General features: G+C 64.4%; 1 protein-coding gene across 1 annotated transcript; it reads left to right on the forward strand.

The window, feature by feature from the left end:
* Positions 1–1480: 1480 nt before the first annotated feature.
* Positions 1481–16382, forward strand: RBBP8NL (RBBP8 N-terminal like). The gene is made up of 14 exons (XM_031433499.2): positions 1481–1648; positions 6685–6830; positions 7721–7763; positions 8373–8468; positions 8833–8945; positions 9512–9584; positions 10049–10179; positions 10327–10409; positions 10651–10817; positions 11423–12140; positions 12416–12542; positions 13004–13074; positions 13175–13316; positions 14934–16382. Exons 2-14 carry the CDS (start codon positions 6770–6772, stop codon positions 14951–14953), a joined length of 1845 nt encoding a protein of 614 aa, XP_031289359.2. The 5' UTR covers positions 1481–1648; positions 6685–6769; the 3' UTR covers positions 14954–16382.
* Positions 16383–16763: the final 381 nt, after the last annotated feature.

Here is a 16763-nt window from a genome sequence, read left to right on the forward strand (position 1 = left end):
CAGTCAGAGCCCCTGCCACGTCCGCTGACCAGAGACGTGAGCACCTGCTGGGGTGACCCTGGCCCAGCCACCATCATAAAGCCAAATTTGCAGATGAAGTCCTGGCTCAGAGAGATTGGGTCACTGGCCCGAGGTGGCCCAGCTCTCAGGGGGCAGCATCAGGATTCAAGCCTGGCTGAGGTGAAGGGAGTTAGGCTGACTCTGGCCAGTTTGAGGGCCAGCCCAGCTGCAGGGAGGGTCTGGCACTGCTCCCACGTCTGCCCTCCTCAGGGGTCACATGTGCACCAGCCACACGACAAGAACATACCGAACACAAGCACACAAGCCAAGGGGAGAGCGCATACAGGCACACGTGTGCACATGCGGTCCCCGCACACCAGGTGCGCCCACACGCACCACGTCCGCTCCCTCAGGCAGTGCCCGCACGGACGGCCCGCAGCACCAGACATCGCTCACAAAGGGCCCAGCCGGAAGGCATCCACAAGCTCCGGGGCCTGGCTGGAACTCGGGGGTGCCTGGCTGACCACTACTCCCCTGAGAGCCAGGGCCTGCCAGCAGTGGCCGGTAGGGGTTTCACCAGGGCTGCTGGCCTGGAGCCCGGTTCCTCCCCACTGAGCCCAGAGCACTCCCTGGGGTTCACTCGGGTGACCTTGGGGCAGAGCTCCTGTGCAGAGCTGAGGATGGGGAGCTTGAGGGGGGTCAGGGTGAGGGGCTGGGGGCCAGTCGGGGCAGGGGAGCACAGGGTGGGGGACTTGTGGAGGGAAAAGAGGAGGGCTGGGGGACAGGGGATGCAGGGGGCAGGGTGTGGGGTGCCCACAGCCCTCAGAGGCCAGCTCTTTTCTGCATGAGTGAGGCCACAGTGTTGCTGTGCAGAGAACAAACACGGAAAACCACAATGCCCGGCTCCTCCCCTGCCCTTGACAGCGCCCCCTGGGCCCGGCCCCACAGGACACCCCCAGCCTGCCCTGCAACCCAGGGAGGCCCACCCACCTGCCTGCTCTCCTCTGGAGAGGGTGGTGCGGGGAGGAGGGGGCGGTGCTGGGCAGGGGCCCCCAGACCCACGGGGCCACTTCGAACCTCACTTCTGGATTTTCCTCTCCTGAGCTCTGATGGGGACAAGCCTGTGCTCATTATCCCCAATTTGCAGACAAGGAAACTGAGGCCAGAACGGTCAGCCTGCAGTGAGCCAGGGTGAGAGGCAGGAGGCCACACCCCAGGCCGAGGAGCCCTGCCGCCCTCCTCTGCCCTAGAGTGGCGACCAGACCAGTGAACGCGCCCCCTCCTGCCCACCCCACGCGCCCCCACTGCCCTGCCCCTCATGTCCATGTCTGAGCCTGGATTCTCCTTGTTAACTGGCTGCTCCGGCCAGAGGCACAGGGTAATTACAGGGAAACAACCCCATCTCTATGAGGGCTCAGACCCGACCCGTTTTGCCACTTTCTGTGCAATGGCAGAACCCGTCGGGTGGCTTTGGGCACTCTCTGCCTCCTTTCTGCTCTTGGTCGGGGAATCGAAAACCTGTCAAGCGGGTTTGGCCAAAATTATGTCTTGTTCCCAAGCAAGTTCACAGGGCTGGCTTCTATCTCTCAGGCGGGAGCCTTCCGGATCCAGCGGAGGTCCCCGGAGGTCGATGAGGACCAGGGGCCACGTGAGTACCTGGGGGACCGCTGGCCGGGCCAGCAGCTGCAGCAGTCAGGGTGGAGGGGAGGGTGGGAGCTGGGGTCCTCGTGGGGGTGCTCGCAGCGCAGGTGGAGGCAGGAGGCACAGCCCCTGTTAGCTGGGTAGGAGGCGGGGCTGGTGGCGGGGCTGGCACGGGGGCACAGCCACCTGCTCTGGGGCATCTGGTCCAGGGGGCCGAGTGGGGGCTTCTTGGGCTGAGGGGCTTGTACAGAGCTGAGGCTGAGTCTGGCACAGCTGTGCCAGGAAGTCCCCATGGTCTAGGGAGGGTCTGGGGGCACCAGGAAGGGGCTGGTGGCCAGACACTTCATCCTGCCCCCCTGCCTAGATCCTCACGGGGCAAAGGGGGTGCAGCCATGGGAGGGAGGGGTTGTACGTAGTGCAGCTGGCCACAGCTCAGTGCTGAGCCCCATGGAACACTCAGCTGCCCTCGACTCGGTGTCCCTGGGGAGGCAGTGACAGATGGCTCCTGGGAGACCCGGGTCCTGCTCAGCCTTCCCCCTACCCTGCCAGGCCTCAGGGAGGTAGCCAGTGAAGGCCCGGAGGGCACAGGGCAGGGGTGGGGGCCCGGCCCATCCCTAAGGAGTCAGGTTGCAGGGACCGCTGTTACTTGAGCCACCAAGCGACACCTCAGCCTGTGGAACTGAGCGAGCGCGCACCCGCCTTGTTCCTCTGTGCATGTGTGCATGCACACAGGCGTGTACAGCTTTCCCCGCGCCCCTGCTGAGCTATGTGCACGTTGGGGGAGGTGGCTGAGGGTGGCAGCCCCGTGCGCGGCGTCTCTGTGGGGATGTGCACTCACGTGTGTTAGGATGGTGTTAGGATACCGTTGTGTCTGCATGGGTGAGTGTGGGCGTCACACGTGTGTGCACATGCGTCATGAGTCAACATGATAGAAATTGTCCTGGCAGTCCCTCTCTGGATGGGACCTGCCACCTAAACTGACCCAGGAAGTCACTAGGAGACCGCACCGTGGACAGGTGCCGTCACTCTGAGCCTCAGATCCCTCATCTGTAACATGGGGGCTGCCGTGGCCACTTGGAGAGGGAGGTGTGCCAGTGCTGTTGGAGCCTGAGCCTCTGCCCTGACCTTGGGGTGCAGGGCGTTCCTATCCTCCTGCGAAGGGCCTCTGTGGCAATGGGACTTGGACTTGTCCAAGAGGAGGGTCTCTGGAGCGCAGCACTGCTAGCCTCCTAGGGGATGCCTGTGAGGGAGGTGCTGGGGGGGCAGCAGGCGGGGGCTGCAGGGTCTGCATCTGAAGTTGGCTGCCACTCGCCGGGCTCAGAGCTGAGTGCGTGTTGCCTGGACACGCCTTGCCTAGACCTGTGTCACTAGAACATAGGTCACCTGGACGCACGTTGCTCAGTAGGAGGCTCACGACAACCTGATACAAGGGGACAGTACTCCTTAGCTGAGGAGACTGGCTCAGAGAGGTAGGGCACTTGTCCAAGACAAGCTGAGGGTGAAGGCAGGACGGGACCCTCCGCCCAGGCTGACCCTGTGCCCAGTGTGAGTGGCAGACGGGCAGAGTCATTGGCATGTCTGACCCACCTGCCCTTCCCTCCCACCTGCTCCTTCCAGGGGTCTCAGCCCCAGTAGAGACCTTCCAGCCTGGGCATAGAGAGAAAAGGCCAGAGTACCCCTGGGCCGATCTGGGGGCCCAAAGGAGCAGAGCTCAGGCCTCTGCCCGCCCCCCACCCCAGCAGGTGACTCAGGCCACCTTCTCCTGTGTGCAGGCCCCCCAGGTCCAGAGGCAGCAGCCCAGACCCCCACCCTCATCCCAGCATCACCACAGCCTCCCCCTGGCCCTGGTGTCCGTGCCTGGAAGCGCCCAGCCCTGGGGGAGAGTCCACCTGCCTTGAAACCCCTGAGCCCCCAGCCCCTCAACGCAGCCCCAGCACACCCGGCAAACACAGAGCAGGTCTGCAGGGGAGCTGGCCCGCTGACCCCCAGCAGGAGGCCGTATGCACTTTCACAGCCTGGGTTCTTCCCACCCATGGCCACCACGTTCCTCCCCGAAGCACGAGAGCTTGCAGGCTCTGCCTCAGGTGGGGATCTGGCTCCCTCCGTCTCCCACCGCTTCCTGGGACCCTCCGCACACTCCAAGGGTGGAGGCTGGGACTGGAGGCTGCCCCAGGAGACTGATTCTGTCCACTCTGCCTCGGCCAAATGCACTTCTGTCACCTGCCCGCCCAGGGAAGTCACACCATCCCCATGGCACCGTTCCCGAGAGGCTAGATGGCCCTGGTCCTCCCAGCAGGATGCATTCATTCCAGCTCTGTCCCCAGCCACCAGCACATCTGCTCAGTGTGCAGAGGCCTGAAAGGAACAGCCAGGCGGGGCCTTTGGGCGGTTTAGGACAGAGAGAGGAGCATAAGGCATGGGGGACAGAGGAGGGTGTCCTGGGCCCCACCAACCCCCCCAAACCCTCAGTGGTATCCTCAGGGATGAGGCCGGCCTCCCTCAGGCCCCTCTCGGGCGCTGGCCCAGCCCGTGGCCCCGGGCAGGCACAGGCCCTGGCGGGGAAGGGCTGCCTGTCAGGCGGGTCTGGGTGGAATTTCAGGAGCAGCTGCTCAGCCCTGCCCTGGCCACCCTCCCCCGGCCTGCCAGGGGCCTCAAGCACAGAGGCCCTGCTCCCAGCCTTACCTCCCAGGAGCCCTGGTGCAAGATGAAGACCAGCAGGGCGGCGCAGCAGGGCGGCGGGGGAGCATGTCCCTGGCCCTCACCGGGCGGGGGTGCAGCAGCCTCCATCTTGGAGTCAGCTCAAACCCCAACTCACTCCCACTTCCCACTGGACGGCCGAGGAGCGCGAGTTGATCTCTGGGCCTCAATTTCCCCAGCTGGAAAGTGGGCTCCGTGCAGTGTGGTCGGAGTCAGAAGGGCTCCGGAGGCAGGGCCGGGATTATCACGTCCACCCCGTTGGAGCCCTGGTCGGCCCCAGCCTCCAGAATTCAGCATCTTGTCCCCTAACCTCCAAGGGCATCCCTCATTAGGTGAGCTCTGGCCCCCCAGCCTTGCGATGGAGACCCTCCCAAGCTTCCCTCATTCCCAGAGCCCTCACCACACCCCCGCCCTGACATGGGGCTGGCAAGCAGGCACCCCCATCCCCCAGCCATCGCACAGGAGTGCCCTGGAGGCCAGGCGGGTCTAAAATGAGTTTGAGGAGCCCCACCTTCCTTCCTCCAGCACACCCGTTGGCCCTGCTCAGCCGGGCCCCACGGCCACCGCGGGACACAGGACTGTGCTCTGTCCTCCAGCTGGGCCCAGCCTCGCATCTGAAAGTTGAAGCTTCTCCAATGCTCTGACACCTGACCCGGGGTTCAAAGGCCAGGCTGAGAGCCGGCCTCCACTGTCAAGTCTCCCCTCGGGCAGCTCCAGAGCCTTGCTCCCTGGCCCCTGGCTCCACTTGGGGCTGCTCCCTTCAGTTAGAGATGCCCCCCGGCCTACCCCTCAGGGCGCCCACCAACCGTACATCCGAGAGCCCAGAGTGGTTGTGCTCCATGCGTGAATCCTGCAGGCAGTTGGCTTTTGGTTCTGACTCCCCCTGTGCAGTGTCACCCACGGGCAGTGTCATCGTTCCACCGCAGGATGTGCGCCAGGAGACACTTAAGGGTGTCCAGCTTGGGGGCTGTTGCTGCGAGCCCTCCTGTGCCGGTCTTCAGGGCAAACTTTGAAATGCAACTGAGACCACACTCTGTCTCCTGTGTGCCTTGGGGAGGGCTCTGGCATGGCCAGGGACAGTGGGACCACAAAGAGCTTTGAGCAGAGGTTTCCAGGGCTTGTGCAGAGTGCATCCTGGGGGGCAAGGTGGAGGCAGGGAGGCCATTGCAGTGGCCCAGGCCACCATCCAGTGGTGGCTTGGCCCTGGCCAGACACAGTGAAGGAGGGAAGGGTGAGATTCTGGGCTTACGTAGAAGGCAGTTGCTGCTGACCGATCAGCATGGGGTTCCAGGAGCCCAGCTGCTCATTTGCAGGGTCCAGCACATCCCAGAGCTCCTTGGGAGGCAAACAAGGGGGGACCAGGGGGCCGCCTCACCCTGTCCTGGAAGTGAGACCCAAAGGGGAAGACAATGGGCCTTGGACCCATGGGGGCCAGGGTGGGACCCTCTCTGTTCTTTGTGGGACTTGGGAGCTAAACTGACACCCAGAGCACGGGTCCCCTTCCTCGTACAGCAGGGCTGGGGTAGGGGCAGGCAGTCCCTGGGGTGGGCATGGGACAGGGGAGTGGGGCTGGTACAGCCTCAAGAAATGCAGGCCAGTGTCAGAATCAACATCCACAGTCACTCAGATGCGAGACGGGCACAGGGAGAAGGCGCCAGGGGCCTCAGCACCCAACACACATGCAGCGCACATGCACCATGTGCAGGGCACGTGCACTCGGGGGAAAGGGCAGTTCAGCTGGGCCAGAGCGCGCCGCGGTCACACAGCAGGCAAGGTTTGTCCAGCTCCCAGCCTGGGCTCTCAACCCTGCACCCCTGAGTTTTAGCAAAAACCTCATGGAAGTGGAACAGACAGGAAAAAGGGCCCAGGCCACGAGGGGTGGCTGGGTGGGCTTCCGCCAGCGCAGAGCCCACGGTCACCAGCTCATGGAGGGGAAGCACCTGGCCGGCCCCACAGGGTCATCACGCTGCTGCGGGCACCCATGCCCCACTGAGTGGTTTCTGCTGGGCGACGTGCTGTGGCCGGCAGACCCGCCGGCTGTGGGTGGGCCTGGTCGTCCAGTCCGCAGCCCCATCGACATGCAGCACATCCTGCTGTGGCCAGGCACCAAGCTGGAGCTGGGGCTTTAGGCGTCTGCCTTGTGGTGAGGACTGGATTAGGGGTTGAGATTCAGTGAGAATGTCCCACCCCTCTACGTGCCTCCTCAGGTGTGGACATGACCCAGTGGGGTGGCAGGGGGTGGCCCACAGGACGGGACAGCACTCACCTGCTCTCTGGGCAGTGGCCCCTGCACTCACAGGCCCTTCCCGAGCCCATGTGACCATCTCCCCTCTTCCTGCTCCACAGGCTGGAAGCAGAGGGGCAGTAGAGGCTGAGCGGCCGTCCCTGAAGCTTGAGCACAGAGGGGCCCGGGCCAGGGCTGTGGGGAGCCATGGAGAGCTTCACGGAGTCACTAAACAGGCTGAAAGACATCCACGAGAATGAGGTCATGGGTGAGCGCCGTGGGGGCACGGCGAGCCCGCACCCGGACAGTGGCTCCCAGACAGCAGGCTGAGGCTCAGACCTGGCCGGGGGCTCCTGCACCTTGCCTCCAATTCTTTCTGGCCAAACCTGGGGACCTTGCCTTCCAGGCCAGGGGGGGAGTCCTGGCCCAGAGCCCAGAGCTGCAAAGTGGCCAGGCGCCCGGCCTCAGACCAGCACCCCCGGGTGTGGCCCTGGAGGGGTGGTCCCCGAACAGTCAGCTCGCGTCAGGGCAAAACTAAGCCAGCCCAGCTGCAGAGAGCTGAGAAGCTCGGGCCAAGACGGGCCCTACCGCGGGGTATGGGCCTCCGCGTCCCCCAGAAGGGAAGTGGCCCACTCGCAGAAGCGGGCTCTCATGGCTCTGGAGGCCTGTCTGGAGCGTTCCGGGGGGTTAAGTTGCAATCCCTCTGCTTCCCTGCAGGACACCCAGGCTGAGGTCTGCCCCGTCCTGCACGTCTGTCCAATCCCCCACCAGCAACAGGGCTGCAGCCACCCCAGCCCCCTCGCGCCAGTGCCGCAGCCAGAATTTTCTGGGAGCTCTCAAACACACCCCTGAAGGCCCAAAGGACCTGGGTCACCTCCCCAGAGACCCAGAGGGGTGGGGCCTGCTTGGGCTAGCCTAGGGCCACAGCAGACACAGTGAGGTGGGAAGGAAGGGGTCTGCTGGGGTCTCCCCAAGGGCCCATTTTATTTCAACCCTGGAGGCACCCCCCAGAAACACCCCTCTCAGGACCTGGCCAGGTAACTGGTCACTGCCAGCATCAGGGTTCCTCCCAGTCTCCAGACAGACACCAGAGCCAGAGACCCCAGGGAGGGCAGCATGGCTGGGCCTGACCCCCTGGCCCTTTCCTTGGTCCTCCAGGCCTGCAGAACAAGCTTCTGGAGCTGAACTCAGAGAGGTGCCGGTGAGTGAGGACGGGGCCCTGGCCCAGAGGGAACCAGGGGAGAAGGGAGATGGGGAGACAACCCAGCACTCACTGCCCCTCACAGCCCCAGGGCGCCAGCACGGCGAACATCCCGATGCAGAAGGGGAAACTGAGGTTCGGGGCAGGGGTGGTGGAGAGTCACTGGTCCAAGGTTGTGCCTCTAGTAGCTGGTGGAGGCGGGACTGGAACCTCCAAACCCACCAGAGTGAGCAGGGGCCCTCCGGGGGCTGGGGGAGCCTCGTCCACACAGGGAACCTCCAGTACCAATAATTATCACTAGGAACGTTCCTCAAGCGTCCTGGAGACCCGCAGGGCATGGTCCATCTCATGTCCCTGTTTCACAGACGAGGCTGCAGTCGTTTTTTAGCTCTGCAAGTGTCACGTGGATGAGACAGAGTCCCCAAGGTGCCCCCGAATTCCGTGCTGGGTTAAGCATTGCCCTTGTAAGGCCTCACTTCTCAAGGAGGTCCTGCACTGGGGCCCAACCCAGGACCAACGCCTGTGGCGGTGGGAGAGGCTGGAGGGGCAAGGGCAGCATGGGGCTCCCCAGGCAGAGCAGAACCCCGTCCTCGGGTCGTCCCCCCACAGGGACGCCCAGAGGGTGGAGGAGCTCTGCGCCAAGAACCATCAGCTCAGGGAGCAGCAGAAGGCCCTGAAGGAGAACCTGCGGGTGCTGGAGAACAGGTCGGGCCGGGGCAGCCAACGGCCTTGCTCATGGGGGTTGCGGGGGCTGGAGGGACAACGAGGACAGGGAGAAGTCACTCTGAGGAGGGAGCCTGAGTTTGAGAGGCTCTGGGGGGAACTACTCCAGGCAGGCTCCGCCGCGGGACTTCTCAGATTGAGCCAATTGCACTTTTAAGGTTCCTTCCCAAACTCAAGAGCATGTGGCATGCTTAGCCCGCGGGGTAGGGGATGGGGCAGGGCTTCCAAGGACCAGCGCCTGGGGAAGGCAGGGCATGTCCTGGGAGCAGGGCGGTGAGGGTCCCAGCCCCTCTGTGGGCCTCAGTCTCCCTCCTCCTAACAGCCTCTTGCCCACTCGCCCCTGCAGGCTGCGGGCTGGCCTGTGCGACCGCTGCATGGTCACCCAGGAGCTGGCCAGGAAGAAGCAGCAGGAGTTCGAGAACTCCCTCCTCCAGAACCTGCAGCACGTCTTCCTCCTCAGTGAGCCCCGCCCCTGGGCGTCCTCTCCTGCAGGGGCCAGTGACCCCCAGGGCCTGCTCAGCTAGACAGGGGTCTCCAGGAAAGGGGAGGAGGCGATCCTAGCCCGCGCGTCAGGAGGACATCCCCACCCCAACTCACAGACAAACGGTGCCAAGCCCCCCGCTGGCCCCACGTGCCCTCTGCTCATCAGTCACCCAAGCCAGGGCATCCCTGCTTCTCAGGGCCTCAGCTCCCCACTTCCTGTGATGAGGAGGGTCCCACAGAGCCCTGAGGTCCCACCGGTCCTGCCAATGAGGACGAGCCCCTTTCCCTTGGTAGGGGGGCTCCCAGAGACAAGGGGTTCCCTGTCACTTTCCACATCCTTCAGGCTGGTTCTGTTTACTTAACATCCAACCACGCACCCACTCAGGCAGCAAGCATCTATGGGGCACCTGCTGTATGCCAGGCCCTGAGCCCAGTGCTGGAGTCACAGCTGAGGATAGGAAAGGAGGGGGCCCCAGGTGCAGTGAGGACCCCCCACCCTGCTTACCCTCCCGCAGTCCTTCCTAATCAGTGCCTCCCCACAGCCAATGAGCTGACCCGGCTGCAGGAGGAAAACGACACCTTGAAGGAGGAGGTGAAGCAGCTGCGGGGTCCAGGGTGAGTGGGGGGCCAGGGCCTGACACCCTCAGTCTCCAACACCCCACTCACAGCAGGCACCCGGCATGTCCACGGGGCACTGGGCACGCAGCACGACGGGAGGGGGCAGAGCCCCTGCAGGACCTGCGCCCAGGGCTGGGGAGGAGACCCCCACAGGCCATCACCCCGAGCGGACTTGGGACCTCTCTAGTGCACAGGGACAGTGCCCGACTAAATGGACACCCTAGAGACAGAGCTGGGTGCCCAGCTCCCACGGCAGCCCTGTCACTTGGGCTGCACTGGGACATCAGGACATCGGCCCCTCTTGGCCCCACAGTGGGGGCCAATGACGGTGCTCTTTCCTGGTCCCCTGGGTCTCCCGCTCCAGCCGCTTGGCCCCCAGAGGGCGCCCTGGCCTCTCTGATCATCTGTGGGGGCACCGCCCTCCCTCACCTGCTCCATCTTTGCCTTCCCTCTGGAGACAGGCCCAAGCCCCTGTTCAGGGAGGGCACCTCAGACCCCCCATCCCCCCTGCTGCTCCCCTCCCTGGGCGCCGGGAAGGCTGTCGCTGAGAAGCCACTGGGAAGCCACGAGGAGACAGAGGACGACCACGCAGGTGCGGGTCCACAGGAAGAGGGTGCTACGGGGGACGGGGGAGGCCAGGAGGCTGGGCACCCCAGGACCAAGGAGCCCTCTGGCAGGGGTTGAGCTGGCCCCTCTGAGCACCTCCCTGGTGTCCTGCTCTCTGCTTCTCCCCTCACAGAAAGGCCGGTGGGGTACAGGGAGTCTCCAGTGGCCAAAATCTCTCCAGGTGCCAACCTGCCAGAGCCGCGGGCCCCGGACATGGTGAGGGTGAGGGACCCTGAGCCCACTCCTCCCCTCTGGGCACCCTGCTGTGTACCAGGCCCCACGTACCACCCCACGTGGCATGTGCCTCCTCCATGTAAGGCAGGGACCCCTGAGCTCCATTTGACGTGGGTGGAGGCGAGGCTCAGAGCGGGTGGGTGACTTGCCCAAGGTCACACAGAGAGCAAGGGCAGAGGGCAGCAGCCAGCCCCACCCAGGCTGACCTGTCCACCCTGTGCAGAGCCCCCAGCGCATCTCCAACCAGCTGCACGGGACCATCGCCGTGGTGCGGCCGGGATCCCGGGCCTGCTCCGTTGACCAGGGCTCCACCAACGGGACACCCCCACTGCCACTGACCAGGAGCAGCCCACCCAGCCCACCCTGCGGGCACAGCCTCTCCCTGGACAGGTGAGGCCCCGCCCACCACCACCACCACCACCAGGGGCGGCCTCAGCTGCTTAGTCTCCAACACTGGTCCCACCTTTCGGGAAGGGGCCGGCAGCCCAGGGAGTCCCTCCAGTCGTCCCTCCAGGAGCCTCCACTCTTCCTCAGCTTGGCTTTCCTAGGGAGCCTGCCCAGAGCAAAGTTCCCACATAGACATCCCCGAATGGCCAGTGAGGGGTGGGGGGATGTCGGGGGAGGAGATGGGGATTTACCCCGGGAATCACTCTCAGAAGGGCCCACACAAGGCCTTTTGTTTTGGTCTGAGACCCTTCTCAGTGTCTGAGAGGAGAGTGTGTGGGCTGGTGGCAGGTGCACAGGTAGGCAGGTGCTCCAGGTGACTGGGTGGGCAGCTGATGCCCAGAAGGGGGAGAGGCTCTGAGTCCAGGTCCCTCCTCAGAGCTCCAGGCCCCAGGTCAGCTCTGGCCAGGCCCACGATAGCCAGGAGCCCAGGACCCCACCCCTCCCCACGACCTGTATGTGACTAGGGCCACTCACCTCGCCTCCCTGGGCCCTGGTCTTCCCCGCCCGATGAGGGCTGACTGTGGCCCCTGGGCCTCTCCTCTCCGCAGCTTCCTACAAGCCCCTCGGCCCTCCGCCCAGACCCGTGAGTCCTTGCAGGGCCCCCTCCAGGCTGACCGCCTCTGCCTCCTGAGCCGCCGCCTGTCCCTGCACCTCCGGAGCCCCAACAGCAGCCCCCGGGCTCCCACCACAGCCCCCCGTGGCCCCCTGCCCCCGGGCCTGAAGGCTGGGGAGGCGGAGGCCTGGGAGGAGCCTGCAGGCCTGCTGGGCCTGCCCGGCACCCTGGTGGGCATGCGAGACCCGCGGCTGGAGGGCGCACTGCGCCTGCTCCTCGCCCAGCAGCTGCGGGCACGGGGGAGCCCCAGCGGTGCCAGGCGGAGGGGCCCGCCCATGCCGGGGGAGACGCCACCCTCCCCGCCAGCAGGCTCTGACTCCGAGGGTCCTGAGGGTGAGACGGCTGGGGCAGCCCTGCCCAGAGGGCAGCACCCGCAGACCACAGGCCCGGGCAGCCCTGGGGACAAGGAGGTCACAGCCACACAGGACCATGTCCCAGACACGCCCCTGGACCTCTCAGAGAGGGGCCGGGGCCGGGACGGCGCCCTTCAGCCTGCCAGCCAGCCAGGCTCACTCAGCCCCACAACTGCCCACACTCCCTGTCTGGAGCCACCCCAGGGAGCAGAGCCACCTGCCCAGCCTGGAGCCCAGGGACTCAGCAACGGCACCAAGGGGCCCAGAAAGCCAGAGGAGGGGGTGCCCCCGACTTCCAAGGTGAGGGACCAAGCCCATTCCGGGCCTCCACATGCCCCACCTCAGAGCATCCAGACTCCCTCCAGCCTCCATCCAGGCCACTCCCTTTCCTCCGCGCAGCAAACCAGTTCCCAATGAGTGAGCCTGGCTGCCTGCATTACATGAGACAGGAGGTGGCTGATCCTCTGGCTTCGGCCCCAGTCAGGGTCCTGCGGGTTGTGCCCGAGGCTGGGTTGGAGGGGAGGGCAATTGTCTCAAGGGAATTCAAGCCACTTAAAAAAAGTCCTTCTCCCCAGGACCCCCCACATCCTCTCCCAGAGCAGCCCCCAGGCCTGCCCTCTCCAAATGGAACGGGAAATGAGGCCAGAGGGAGGCCAAAACTGCTCTCCTGCCCTCAAAGGTCTGATGGAGACAGCCACCCAGGTAAGGAGGAGTACCAGGGTCTTGAGAACTCAGGAAGTGGTACCACAGAGGGGAGGGGGGTGCCATGGTCAGTGTCAGCTCAGCCTCCTGGGCCTGACCAACCAAACCCTGGGTCCAGGGCTTGGTGTCTCCCACATACAGAGAATTGAGGCCCAGGGTGGGCATGTCTCTGACCACAAGCACTGGAGAGGCAGCATCCTAGCAATTAGGGATCCAGGGTGGATAGTGAGTTCCCCGTCACCCAGCGACCAAGTCAGCTGGTGGGATCTCCATCCTGGTGCTGAAGACACTAGGCCTGGGTTTGAGCCTGGGCAGGCTACTCCATCCCTCTGGGCCTCAGTCTCCTCTTCGGCAGAGTCGTTGCCACTCGTCCCAGGCAGGCAGGCAGGCTGGAGAGGCCTGTGCTTCCCCTAGACTTTCAGGCCACCAGCCTGGCCTGACCCACGCCCTGTGTCCTGCAGAGCTCAGCAGAGCCGAGGTACAGCGGATGGAGAGGGACCAGCTGGATGAGCCAAACACCTCGGACAGTGAGGTGGGTACTCAGCCCCACACTGGGGCGGGGCTGTGGCAACAGGGCTGCCCCAGGCTTGGGGGGAGGGTCCTTCCCCTGACCACACCCCCACCCCCCTCAGGAGGGCCTGAGCTCCGAGGCAGGGGCCACATTGAGCACACCAGGGAACAGGTGCTTCTGTGCCAAGGAGCATGCGTGTGGCCTGCAGCAGAAGAGGAAGCGGGCCTTGGACTCAGACCCGGACCCAGACCCGTGGAGAAAAGGTACCCAGGGCCAGAAACAGGCTGTGGGCCAGTGCAGCATCGGTGCCCCCAGCCCACCTTTCTGGCCACTTGGAGCCCAGAAGCCAGCCCTGCAGCCTCTCCCAGGGCAGCCCAGGAGAAGGACCAGGGTCAGGCCGGGGAGAACCCTGACTGCACTCCCTCCTCCCTGGGCTGGCCCCTTCTACCCTAGCCTGTTTCCCTCCAGAAGCAGAGCGATACCAGGGCTGGTGTGCGATCTCAGCGGGATAAAGCTCAGGACAGCCGTTGTCATCACGGGGGAAAAGCAGCCACCAGGCCTGGCGGTCCCGAACCCCTGCCCCCCTCAGGCCCAGTTTGGGCGTGCGCAGGGGCTCCTGGACCCTCCTGTCCACTTTCAAAACAAAGTAGCAGCAGAGGGTGCAGCCCTCTGGGTGTGGGCGCGTTTGTTCCCTCCAGGGGGCTGGGGGCTGCTCACGTTTACCCAGGGTGGTGCCTGGGGGCTCCTGCCAGGCCAGCAGGAGCCAGGGGCCCCGGCCCAGGATATCGGGATGCCCTTCCACTTCCTACTCTGGCCACAACGGTAGCTCCGGCCGGGCCTCCAGGCACCCGTGAGAGCCTCTGGACGCCTGAGTTAATACTGGGTGCTACCCTAGTGCTTGTCCAATAGGCCCGTGACGCAGGCTGGGCTGTGGCCGCCACAATGCGCCATTGTTGCCAGGAAGGTGATCGCAGCCTGTGTTTGCGGGCAAGCGGTGGAGGAGGCCAGCACACGTGTGATCTCATGGCACTTCCTGGGGGACACTGAGGAAAGCTGACCTGGTGGGCAGCTGGTGTCCGCCCCACCCTCCACTCTGAGTCAAGTCCGCCGGGGCAGGGGCTCCCAGCAGGCACCCGCATGCCCCAACACCCACAGTGCTGATCAGTGAGAACAGGGCCCCGCTTGTGCCAGGCAGGAAGCCACACGGCTCAGCGCCAGGGGCAGTACCCTGGCATCTTGTAGGGGTTCGAGGCAGCGTCCAGTCATTACTGCCTTTGGTCCTGATGCCCCTGCCCAGGGATGAATTATCACTGTTCCACAGTTGGGGATACTGAGGCTCAGAGGTGAGGTAACTTGCCCAAGGTCCTGAAGCTGGGCAAGATGGAATCCTGACCCATCTGACCCGGAGCCAGAGCTAGTTCTTCATCAGAGACAGGCCTGAGGCCCAGCATCTCAGCGGGTCCCACCTGTGAGGGTCTCAAGGACCAGATAGCCTTTCTTGTGGCCCCAGAGGGCAGGCCTGTGGAGGCACCCAGCCCGTGTCTCAGGGATTCTGAGCATGTTTCCCCATGAGCTTGGTTGATTCAGAATGTCCCAGAACCTCTGCAAGGCAGCAAGGGAGACCCCAGGGCCAGACCAATTCCAGGCTCACACACCTGGGAGAGGGTCCACCCTCCCATCAAATTTCCAGGGTGTGCCCTCCAATCAGGCCACCCTGCTGCAGGGTCCATTGCTCTCAGGAACAAGCTGACTGCCAGCGTGGGCTCTTGAGTTCCCAGAAACTTCCCACGAGGGCCTGGGTGAGAGCCCGGTGTTGCTGCAGAGGAGGACACACAAGGGCCCCTCGTGCCTCCTGCCTAACCTCGGTCCACTTCCCATAGCCTCCAAGAAGCCGTCCTGAGGAAGAAGGAACCTAGGGGAGCCAGAAGCCCGAGGGATCCCGAGGACGGCAGCCTCTCACCCAGCAACAGCAGCTGGGAAGAGATCCAGGGGCACCACAGCCTGCCCAGGTGGGCTCCCCACCCACTGCCCGTGGCCAGGACAGCCCACACCACCAGCCCAGCAGTGGGGGAGTAGACTGGGTCCTGTCTCACGTCCAGAAGGGTTGGGAAGCCCAAAGCGGGTGGCCTTCGGCTGGTCTTTCAAAGCTCTCCGTCTCCACCCATCTCATAAATGGCCCTGCTGCCCACCCTTACCCCAGCATCTGCTCACTTGGTCAGTGCTGGGGGAGCGGAGCCCAGACGGCTCAGGCTCCAGCCACACCCCCGCCCCTGCTGCGCACAGGCAGCCCTTCCCAGGCAGCTCCCTACTCCTCTGGCCAACACACACTCCGCTGGCTTCCCGGACCCCCAGTGCCCTGCGTGCCTGGCCGCCCATCCCTGGCAGGCATGGAGCTCTGAGGGGTAGTCTCGGGCGCCCCCTCATGGAGTCCCACAGGCAGGCGCTGGACAGTGAGGGTGCAGGGCCTTCTGCAGAGAGGGGTCGCAGAGAGCCAGAATAAAGCGTCAAGAAGGAGGGCGTGTGCAGCTGGCAGGGTCGGGGGTCCGCCAGGTCTCTGCTTTCCTGGGCAGGTGACTCAAGAGGCTCTTAAGTGCGTCCAAAGGTGGGGAGGTCACTCCCATTCTGAGGGGCAGGGCCCAAACCAGTCGCATTTGCAGACCATTACAGGGACCAGAGCACACTCGGGGAGGGCTGCAGGGAATGGAACCCAGAACACGCAGCAGCCTCCACGGAGAGCCCCCTCCTCCCTAACAGCTCTGAGCCCCTGGCCCCACACCTGCCCCTGACTTGTCAGCCCTGCATGACCACAGCGCAGCTTCCACCCTTGGCACTTGGGGATATTCTGCTTTAGGAGGGTGGGTCTCAGAGCACCTCAGTGGGAGGAGCTTAAACAGGTTCCTGGATACACTCCAGACTCACTGAATCAGGATCCTGGGGTGGGCCTGGGAATCCGCGTTTTAAGAAGCTTCCAGGGGCAATTTCCCTGTGGGTGAAGTTTGAGAACTGCCCTTCCGAGGCAAAGGCAGGACACCGGGCAGTAGCTGGGCAAACTGGGGGTGCAGGCCTGACAAACAGAGCCACTGCTCCCCGCCTCACTCCCTGTGGCCCGTCTGCCTGCTGGCCCAAGAGGTCAGAGAAACTAAATTCCCAAGAGGGAAATCCAGGGGGAGGGGGGTATGCAAAGTTCCAATTGTTAAAGGTTGCTCTGATTTTTCTGAAATAAAATAAAATGAAACCTGGGTGCTCCATTCACGTCCGACATGTAGGCCAGGTTTGGCTCGTGGGCACCCAGGGTGGTGAAGAAGCCAAGTCTCCAAGTGCCTGGCGAGAGGGCACAGAACCTGGAAGAGGACCACATCCCTCCCCCCTGTCCCTGCAGCACCCCCAACACAGCACCAGCTGGCAGCGGAAGAGTCTGCACAGCCTGGCTCCCTTGTCATGCAGCAGACAGCATGGTTTGAGGGCTGAGGGGCACAAACAGGTGACACCCCTCCATTGCTCCATCGTCCCTTTTATCAGCTTAACTACTAGCCACCCGTGTGTGAGCCCCCAGCCACCGGCCGGGTCCTCTCACTCGTAGCAGCTGGCCAGCAGGGCCAGCCCCTGGAGCCCTCGTCAATGATGGTGATGCCACCCGGACACTCTGCCTCCCTTCCCTGCTGCACGTCCATGCCAGCCTCCTCCAGGCAGGCAGGAGCTCCGCAGGCCAG

The sequence above is a fragment of the Camelus dromedarius genome, chromosome 18 (assembly GCF_036321535.1).
Source record: "Camelus dromedarius isolate mCamDro1 chromosome 18, mCamDro1.pat, whole genome shotgun sequence".
In the NCBI taxonomy this organism is placed as follows: domain Eukaryota; kingdom Metazoa; phylum Chordata; class Mammalia; order Artiodactyla; family Camelidae; genus Camelus; species Camelus dromedarius.